Here is an 11,425-nt window from a genome sequence, read left to right on the forward strand (position 1 = left end):
TTTGGGTCAAATACTGCCAAGATTGGCGAGTTAGTCAACAGATGCTTTAGTTGATCCAGTGAATCTTGATGCTCACTTGACCACTGCCAATCTACATCCAATCTTGTCAAGTTTCTTAACGGGGCAGATATTTTTGATAGGCTTGGTACGAACTTGGCTACATATTTTACCATTCCTAAAAATCTTGCAACATCTTGTTTGCACTCTGGTGTGGGCATGTCTAAGATTGCTTTGATATATTTATCACTTGTTTTCACACCATCCTTTGAAAATATCTGACCCATGTATTTAACACTACTTTGTTTGAACTGTACCTTGGACTTATTGAACTTTATATTGTATTTGGTAGCACAGTCAAGAACCCTTTTTAAGTTCCTGTCATGTTCTGCTTCTGAGGCACCAGTGACAATTAAATCATCAAAGTAAAGGCCTACGCCTTCAAGATCTCCAAATATTTCAAAATTCTTTTTCTGGAATACTTCTGGGGCTGAGCAGATACCGAAAGCCAGTCTATTAAATTGATATCTACCAAATGGTGTGCCGAAAGTCATTAAATCTGCACTTTCATCATCCAGCTCCACTTGCCAATAACCATCCTTCATGTCTAAAACGGTGAAGAACTGTCCTCTACCAAGTAGAGTTACAATTTCGTCAACAGAAGGAATTTGAAAATGTTCTCTCTTGATGGCCCCATTAAGTTCTTTTGGATCAAGACATAGCCTTAAGTCACCATTTGGCTTTTCCACAATGACAAGTGGGTGAACCCACTCTGTTGGTTTATCTACCTTTGTTATGACTCCTTGCGCTTCAAGATCACGCAGTTTATTTTTTAAACGTTTTCGTAAAGCATGTGGAACCCGTCTTATGGTGCTTATTCGAGGTTTGGTATCTTCTCTCAAGGTTATATGGTGTTTTGTTGGAAATTTTCCTAGACCTTCAAACACATGTGCATATTTTGTTACTAAATCATTTAAATTTTTAAATTTAGAACTTACTAATGAATCTACCCGTTTGACTAAATTTAATTCTATACATTCCTTAAACCCCAGCAAAGGAACCTGATTTTTTGTATCTACAACTACAAAAGATATATCTTTTTTATCATTTTTAATAACACAAGTTAATGTAACTCTACCTACAGTTTTAATTTTGAACTTTGAATCCCCATATGATACTAATGATATATTAGATTTATGGATATGTGCTGTTGGGGCTATTTCTTTGAGAATACTTAAAGGCAATGTGCTTACCTCAGCTCCAGTATCTAATTTAAATGACACAGGCTTATTGTTAACATAAATATCAGCTGACCACATATCTTGTCCAACCTCATGTTTACATTTAGAGTTTACTGACCTGACAAAATACTGATACTCACTACCTTCACTCTCACTTCCTGAACTGTGCACATCACTTACACTAGCTTCTGTTACTTGATGCACTTTCTTCTTCTGCTCTTTCATCGCCTTTCTTGGAATTTCTGGTTTGATTCTCACATTGCTCCCACTAGTTTTATGGTCTTCTCTACAAACTTTTGCAAAATGGTTATGGCCTTGACACTTAGCACATGTTTTACCCCAAGCAGGACATCGATTGTCTCTCAAATGATTATATCCACATCTGGTACACACACGATCACATCTTGGTTCTCTTCGTTGAACTGCATTTATTAATGACTCATTTTGTAACATTTTAGACTGGTCTTTACTAATTTCTATCGCTCGACATATGTCAACTGCTTTCATTAACGTTAACTCTGATTCTCTGAGCAGTTTTTCTTGTGTTGCTTTGTTGTGTATGCCCATTACTATTCTATCTCTGATCATCTGGTCTTGTTGGCTATACTCTGTTGTTTTAATGGCTTTCCGTAGTTCTGTAACAAACGAGTCAAATGGTTGCCCTTCTTGCTGGCTAATACTATTAAACTTAAATCTTTCAAATATGACATTTTTCTTTGGTGAACAATACTCTTCAAACTTCTTTTTTACGCAAGTTACTGTTCTGTCTTCATTTTCATCAAATGTGAAGGTATTGTACAGCTCTAATGCCTCGTCACCCACCAGACTTAAGAAAACTGCCAGCTTTTTACTTTCTGGTTTGGAGGTTAGGTCCGTAGCTATCATAAATAGATCAAACTTTTGGCTAAATTTACGCCAGTTTTCAGATATATTCCCATCTAATACTAGAGATTCAGGTGGCTTAAACGTGGATTCCATTATGATACCAAAAAAAATGATACTCACGTGTTACAATACAAGGTTACAGTTGAGTACCTATCCAAACAAGAAATGGTTACACCACGCAAAGATTATCACACCTGACACCATGTATAAGCCTGATGGAAGGTGTAATAAATAAAACAAATACTAGATTGAGTAATTGTATAAGCAACAAGTATATTAACTTCACATGCCAGTAACTTAACCTAACAACTGTCTCTAACCTAATAACCTGTCTTGTCACCCTCTGTCATGCCATCCTCTTACCAACATGAATAATAATATGATTGTCACTTAACTGGGTATCATACAGAGTCTACGTCAGCCCCTCTGCACGTTTTCACATTTGTTATTAAATTCGCAAACTTCTCTTGTATTAAGATGTGGTCTATTTGATTAGTTCCATTTGACCCCGGAATTTTCCACGTTCCTTTATATATATTTTTTTTCTCCTAAAATGGGTACTCATTATCTTCATCCTGTTTTCAATTGCGAATGTGATTAATCTCTGTCCATTATCATTTGTATTCAAATGTTTACTTTCACCCCCTGTTATGTTTTTATATATATCTTCTCTTCCGACCTTTGCATTGGCGTCGCCTATAATAATTTTAGTGTCTTGTCTGGGCATTTCTTCACACAATGACTCTAATTCTTCATAGAATTCATCTTTCACTTCTTCTTCTTTTTCTTCTGTTGGGGCATGTATATTTATCAACGATATCATGTTCTGTTTTCCTTTAATTCTAATTGCACACATTCTGTCAGATTTTACTACGAATCATTTTACCTGCTCCACGTCTTCATGTACCAGAAAACCCACTCCAAAATTCCTATTATTGCCTCCACTTGTATAAAACGTGTATGGGCCAATCTTTTCGACGTTGTTTCTAGTTAAATGTGTTTCCTGTATTGCTAAGATGTGTATTTTATATTTTTTTAGTTCTTCTATTAGGTTCATTAATGCTCCCTCCTCGTATACTCCTCGAACATTCCATGTCGCAATATTTAGGTACATATTCTTATTTTTTATTTTGCTATTTATGTTCAAACTCATTTTCCTGTTCATCGCTAGGGTCCGTTGGCATAATGGGCCATCGTTTTTGAAAGTATGGTATTAAAAAATTTAGGTATTTGTTACACAAAAAATCAAATAAATAAAACATCAAATTGGGAAGAAATGTATCAGCCAAGGATTAAAGAAGCAAGCTTTACGATGGGTCTTAAAATAAACAGAGATAAAACAAGAATAAAACAATCAAAATGATCTAACTATGATAAACAATATCGCTGTTGTAGATAAATTTGTGTAGCTGGGCTCGAACTAACAGTGAGGGCTGTGCTGAAGAAATAAGTGCCATTGAAAGCTAAAAAGATTATAGATGTATTTGATATGTACTATTGGAGAGAAATGCCGAGAATACCATGGGCAGCCCTACGAACAAATGAATCTATACTGAATCAGCTAAACATAAAGAAAAGACTAAAAACACAAATATTAGAATAAATGATAAGTTATTTTGGACATGTGCTTCAAAGAAATGGTCATGAAAATTTTAAAATCCACGGAAAGGTACTTAGGCAAAAAGATCTCCCACACAATACATGGACCATATTGTTGCTACTATTGGTGTTTCATTGTCAGAATGTGCTAGAATGGCAGCAGATAGAAAAATGTGGAGGAACATTGAAAAAATCAGCTAATAACTTCTTTAATAGATTTGAGGATAATAAATAAATTTAAAAAAATTCTACCTTAGGCATTGAAAGGAATTTTTAAAATTTTATTTAATGTTATAAAAAAACTTATGTATCAGGTTTCAATTCTTTAGTTGGACAAAATGAAACTGATGTAAATTAAAAAAAATATAGACAGTTATCTTATATGGGATCAGGAAATTGATGCATAATTTATTAAAATTAATCTGAAACCATTTTGTGTACCATGCATTCGATAATTTTAAATTAAATCTCTTAAACTTAATCTTGTCTAGTTTCTTTCTAGGTTTTTTTTTAATCTTATATTATTCTTTTTTTCTGAAAAGACAACACAAACAAGTTGTTGAATATTATTTTACCAATTGAATAAATCTATCACAGAATGTATATAAGAAAATTCAAAATAAAGTCTCAAGTAACATGATACAAACCTTGGCAAAATATGTGTCTACAAGAGCATCTTATATATTAACAAGGGGATACTTAGAAATTATCACCAATTGTCCTGGTACAGGAACGCATGTATGCCAAGTGTGCAATTTTATTTAATCTTGACCATTTGTCATTCAAGTATCATCAAAATATTTTTGTTTATATCTATATCCCCTATACAGCTTTGATTCTGAGTTTCTTTGTTGTTTCTTGAATTAAAATTTCACCCTGAGGAAGTCAAAATACTGGGAAAGTATAAAAAAACAGAAAAAGATTATACAATTACTTGTCAACTTTGTGAAAAACATTTCTCATATAAACACCATTTCATTTCCCATTTAAAAACATATGAAGCCCAAGAATCGATAGATGATAATGGCTCAAAGGTATGTTTAGAAATCTTTCAAATGTACTTTGTAGGTATAAATATATTTCATTTTATTTCAGAAATGTCCACTTTGCGAGTATCGGAGTTCATTTAAAAAAAAAATTAATAAGCCACTTTGAAGCAAATCATGATATTAAAATTATCCGAAGTAATACCAATTTTGCTGGAATTGAGGAGTTCAAAGAGTACTTAAAAATAATTGAGAAAAAGACCAAGTCTCGTTTTGTGAAAAAAATGTCAACAACAAATATTTTGAAGTTTGAGTGTAATAGGTCAGGGGAGTATGTGCCTATAAAGGATCGAACTCTGACACTGAAAACCAATGGCAGTTATAAAATAAATGCATTTTTTCCTGCATCACTGACAGTGAGCATTAACAAGAACGGAAACTATGAGTGCGAATTTCTAGAAAATCATATAGGTCATACCAATAATATAGGACATTTATTTCTAAGTGAAGAGGAAAGAAATAATTTGGCAGTCAAAATCGCTTCAAAAATACTATTTGATGTTATTTTGGATAATGTTAGCTTAATTGTCAGAAAAGTGAATAATATTGCATATTGGTTAAAGCTTAGAAAACATTAAAGTGTCATTGAAAATTTGAGCTTTACTAAAGAAATAATAGTTTTTAAAAAATGTCATTGATATTTTCAAATTCCTCGCAAAATTTCAATCCAAGTAAAGTTAAAATATAGACATTTTATAAACCAATACTTAATAAAGATGACACATAGGTTAAGTTGTAAATTTAAATATACCTAAATAAAAATCTGCTACCATCCAGTGCATTACAACTATGAATACATACTGTATGGAGGGTATTTGATAGCCTAATAAATGGTCAAAACACAGACACAGACCAAATAGGTAGATTTAAAATAACAAATATTTGTTGCGCATGCTTTTCTGTACTGAGACGATTTGTGAGACTTTCTAGGTATCCGCTTGTATATATTACTTAGTTATAGTATCATGACTATGACAACACTTAACATTAATTTCTATCGGAAGCAGAATTAATTCAGTTACATTTGAATATTCCAAATTCCTAATGCATATTTCTCTACGAGTACCCAACAACTTAAAGTTTCATAAAAGAAAGGGACATTTTTCATATTTAGGCCCAGTGAAGATAGCCTCAAGTTACCAGTCAATTTAAGAAAACATCATACTAAGAAATATAAAAAGAAAATCAGGTTTTGATATATGAAATACCTCAATGATATAAACATATAAGTTGCTCTGCATTTTTTTATTCTTTATCTCACCTGAGGTATCCTCATTCTTTAAGTCTCCAAGATCAAGAGAGGTGGATAGCTGACTGTCTATATATCTTGGATCATCTTCAACAAACTCTTCATTAATTTCAGCTTTTATAGTCCTATCTAAAAAAATTTAATTTCATCATTTTTATTAGTAATTATTATTACTTATGTTACCTGAGTTATCCCCATCTGGTTCATTCTTCAAGTCTCTCAGATCAAGGGAGGTGGATACCTGACTCTCTACATATCTTGGATTACCTTCAACAAACTCTTCCTTAATTTCAGTTTTTACAGCCCTAGCTAATAAAAAATACGAATTACATCCCATTTTTTAGAACTAATTACCAAAGAATATAGACGCTTTGATTAACTTGAATTTGGGTGCAATGAACATAACCTATAGATGTTTGACGTTAACGTTAAATCAAAGAATATAGACGCTTATAGAAGAGCAGTTCAAATGGGCGATTTGGTTACGGTTTAAGAGGGTGGCTGCATAAACTCACAGCGTGGTGCCGTGTCCGTCGGCTTAAAACTATCATGAAAATTTCGTAATGAAATATGTAGTTAGGGGGAAGTGGGAAAGGAGTACGAACGGGTAACTTTGTATCTACGCCGCAACAAATTTCGATGCCATTGATTTGCAAACTTTTTTTTGTTTTTTCACAATAAAATCTTTATTGTCAATTTAAATTTTTAATTTTAAAACTTAAAAATGTATGATATTTACAATATTCAAAGTATTTATTTTTTTAATTGTATAACTTTGAATTAAAAATTGGTTTGTTCCAACACAACGAAAAACCGTCACATAACTTTTTATTATACTGTTTTTCTGCCCAGAAATTAACGAAACATTTTTAAAAAATTTCAATTTAAAAAAAAAAGTATTCAATGAAACTTTTTACTAAATTATGAAATTTTCCATTTCGCCAAAACTTCCAAACTTCCATTTCATCCATAATTTTTCAATAACAACAAAAAGCATTCCTGATTTATTTTTGAAATAACAAAATAAACTTTAACAGTACATTTTAATGAATAGTACCTATATGTGAAAGTTTTTACGCTGTATGAGTACTATTTAATCTTGTTTTAAAATAACAACTAGTAGTATCTAAAACCTAATTTTCACAATGAATGAATATTGGTGAAATTATTACAATATAGTCTTAAACTGATTTATACTTAAGATTTGTACATATTTCAATTAAAACTTTGAATCATAATAATTTTTCTAAAAAGATTAATTTATTAAAAGGTAAAATAATATTATTTTCTTTAAAAAAATTTATAAAACGCAAAAATTGAATCCTATTCTGCGACCACGCGGCATCTACATATAAAAATATCTAAAGTTGCATTTATTGCCCCACTCTTTCATATTTTAGAAGCAATGGTAGAGCCACAGCTGACATGACCGCTCCTTAGTGGTACACTTCCCGTCATATAAAACTGGTACACTTTGTTTTCCCAATGTAAACCTGGGTTCAGACTGGATACAGTGGTTCGTGAATTAATTCGCTGTTGCCATCACAGATAACGGAATTGCACTAAATCTAATTAAAAAAAAAATAAAGTTATTATTAGATAGGTATTATTTTTATCATTAACAACAAAAAACCGTATTTAATAAATTTAATAACCAGAGATAGGGTTCAGCTAATATCCAAAATATTTGAAGGATCTTTAAACCTAGATTATTGGCACAGGGAACATTGGAATGCATCTACTGTACCTAATTTTTTACTTCAATTACCTACCGAACACGAACTGTATTTTGTATCAATAAGTTTAGTCACAGGCCAGCTACCAAGATTTATTTATTATTTATTATATGAACGATAAAATTAACAAAAACTAACATTATACTTTATCCTACGTAGATTATAAAGAGACAGTTACAATCCAATACCTCACTGTAATGTTTTATTATAATAATTTAAAGTTATGTCTAGATTGATTTTATCTATCACTATATTTGAATTGAAATATTTTCATAAATTATAATAAAACACAAATCAAGGTATGAGTACTTAATTGAGATAATGAAAAATTACAAAATTAATATGAGAATTTTTTAGGATGCATGTTTAAACAAATTTAATGTGACTGACTGATCGAGAATGCTAGATGTTTTAGTTTTTATAATAATCAAAACTGGCGGTCTGTCACACAGCCCTGCTTTTAGCTGATTTCATATAATATTTTCGTTGAACTGGCAACAGTGCCCTAGAAATTAGAATGACACATGTGACAAGATCAACTTACACAACTTGAAAAACATGATTTTCGGTAATAAGAGTTGTACCAGTTTTTTATGACGCGAACGGTACCACGTGCAACACGTGCGTTCCACTCGTCCCACTTTTCTTTATCTATGTCCCACTTTTTGCTAACTTTCAAAAATAACAGTGAACAATTCTTCTATAAGCGTCTATATTCTTTGGTTAAATGTAAGCTTAATATACGTCAGTGTTGCCATATACTCAATTATTTCACACTCTCACATATAAAATTATGGGCCAGATTTATATTATATGAAATGAAAATTTAAAATTGAAAATTGCATATATAATTAAACAAAAACGTGAAAGATATATATATATATATATATATATATATATATATATATATAAATATATATATATATATATATATATATATATATATATATATATATATATATATATATATATATATATATATATATATATATATATATATATATATATATATATATAAATATTATAAAATAAAATTATACCTTACATTTAAAATACTTCCTACCTATAAATATTTACATTTAAAATACTTATATAATAAAAACCATTGAAATTATGCTTAATGTAAAAATTAATAGTTTAGAAACTTTTTAAAAACTACAGAATAAAGTAAAGTTAAATGAAAAAAAAAATGGGTTAAACAAAAAAATACACTAAATATTTAGCTATATTTAAAGTAAAAAATACTATTTTATGAATGCTTTTTAATATGAATTATAAAATTGTGGCTTCTCATAACAAAACATATAAAAATTAATGGGAAAATCCCAGTAGTTGGCTGTATACCATCGTTTAAAAAACTTATACAGAAGTAAAACACTTCACTATAGTTCGATGCCAAGGTTATGTTCATTGCACCCAAATTCAAGTTAACCGACGCTTTATATTCTTTGTAATTACTATCTGTTTTACCTGAGTTTTCTTCTGGTATTCTGGTCCACTCTTTAAGTCCCCACGATCAGTTGATGTAGATAGCTGATTCTCTATGTGTCTTTGACCACCTTCAACAAACTCTTCCTTAATTTCAATGTTAGATTCCATAACTAAAACAACTCGGTGATCTCTCATCTCATCCCTCAATACTCTTCAATATTTCAATATCAACATCAACCAGAGTATATTCTTTGATATTAGTAAGCGTCTATATTCTTTGATATTAGTATATAGCCCCTACAATGACATCAACAATAGACAGCCAATGAAAAAATAGAAATTATCCGAATGTTGGGAGCAAAATATCCGAAATTATCCGAATGTTAGGAACCAAATATCCGAAATTATCCGAATTCATAAAAATCGAAAAAGAAGACTAATTAAAAGGCATAATTGACAAGAAAAATGGCAAGAAAACAAGATTAGTTTGATAGAAATATATATTTATTTAAATAAAAAACAACAAACCATACATAAACACAGCAAATTAACAAATTATTAACTTAAACCTATATTAAAAATACTTATTGTTTACATACATAATCATAATAGGTTGTAGGAACTAGCTACAAAGCTAAATCAAATACCAATGAATAAATAAAAAAAGCTAAATAAAAAGTTGAAAAAATGAAAAACTAAGTAAAGAAGGGATAACAATTCCTACTTCCTACATATTGTTCTGAAGCTATTTTCTTGTGGCATTTTAAATTAATTTATATTTAAATGGGAATAAGCCACAATTAAAGGTTAAAATACGTTTATTGACGTTTCAATTTCCACTTCGGAAATCGTTCTCAAAATACTTGTATTTTGACAATATTAAGAAACCGTTATGGGCCCAGCGTTATTCAAAATTTTCGGAGATTGGAAATTCTATACAAGAAACTGGCACATTGTCAAAATTCAATCAAATTTTTACGAAGATGTAGAGACAACAACCTAATACCAAAGGGCTCGAAGTTACGTCCAGCACATTCAAGCAGTATTTTGAGAACGATTTCCGAAGTGGAAATTGAAACGTCAATAAACGTATTTTAACCTTTAATTGTGGCTTATTCCCATTTAAATATAAATCTAGTTCCTACAGTTTATTCATTTTTTTGTTCCATATTTTACAATTAATCATATTCAATTTTTGTCAATTCCAAAGATCCGTGGATTTTTGTACAGTAAAACAGTAAACCAAAATTATACTATTTATCAACAGAGGGCGCTGAATTAATTCATAGGTTCCATCATCTTCACAGACCACTAATAACTAGACGTTTCACGTAGGTAGCTCAAGGTCAAACTAAACTAAATGGCATTTGTAGTACCGATACAAATCTTCAGATGTCGCTTTACTCTGTCTTTACCTTTACTCTGCAGTTTAGGTTTAGAACACAACTAAAAATTATAATTGTCAATATGTCAATCGCTAATTGACAGTAATTGATTAGCGTCTATATAGTCAGATTTTGATTTGAATTTGATGGTTATTATTGCAAAGAAATTAAACTAAACTTGGTTTAATATCTCTGGGTTATTGTTAGCATTAACCTCAAATTAGTTTGTAAATTACAAATCACCTACCTCAGTGATCTGTGTTTTAAATGTTCGTGGCGGTGTTCAAACAGTATTTTGCAGATTAATAATAATTAGTTAAATATGGTTTTTCACAATAAATGTCGTATCCTACAATGTACCAATTCGTCATCAATAAAACATGTCTTTCCAAATCCTGATAAAGACATTATACGATTTAGGAAGTGGCTTAGTGTTATAAAAAATCCATGATATGATATGATGAATTCCAGTTTTACCTGAGTTTTCTTCTGGTCCACTCTTTAAGTCCCCACGATCAGTTGATGTAGATAGCTGATTCTCTATGTGTCTTTGACCACCTTCAACAAACTCTTCCTTAATTTCAATGTTAGATTCCATAACTAAAACAACTCGGTGATCTCTCATCTCATCCCTCAATACTCGTCAATATTTCAATATCAACATCAACCAGAGTATATTAGTATATAGCCCCTACAATGACATCAACAATAGACAGCCAATGAAAAAATAGAAATTATCCGAATGTTGGGAGCAAAATATCCGAAATTATCCGAATGTTAGGAACCAAATATCCGAAATTATCCGAATTCATAAAAATCGAAAAAGAAGACTAATTAAAAGGCATAATTGACAAGA

At 30.7% G+C, this 11,425-nt stretch overlaps 1 protein-coding gene across 1 annotated transcript in view; it reads right to left on the minus strand.

Moving 5' to 3' along the window:
• Positions 1-11,225, minus strand: part of LOC140450222 (uncharacterized) — a 35,471-nt gene extending 24,246 nt beyond the window's left edge. The window contains exons 1-3 of the mRNA XM_072543726.1: positions 11,047-11,225; positions 6,201-6,326; positions 6,030-6,146 (exon numbers count right to left, since the gene is read on the minus strand). Of these exons, the coding sequence (XP_072399827.1) occupies positions 6,030-6,146; positions 6,201-6,326; positions 11,047-11,194 (391 nt within the window). The 5' untranslated portion in view covers positions 11,195-11,225. The remainder of the gene's footprint in view (positions 1-6,029; positions 6,147-6,200; positions 6,327-11,046) is intronic.
• Between the last annotated feature and the right edge of the window lie 200 nt (positions 11,226-11,425).

Source organism: Diabrotica undecimpunctata, chromosome 9, assembly GCF_040954645.1.
Source record: "Diabrotica undecimpunctata isolate CICGRU chromosome 9, icDiaUnde3, whole genome shotgun sequence".
In the NCBI taxonomy this organism is placed as follows: domain Eukaryota; kingdom Metazoa; phylum Arthropoda; class Insecta; order Coleoptera; family Chrysomelidae; genus Diabrotica; species Diabrotica undecimpunctata.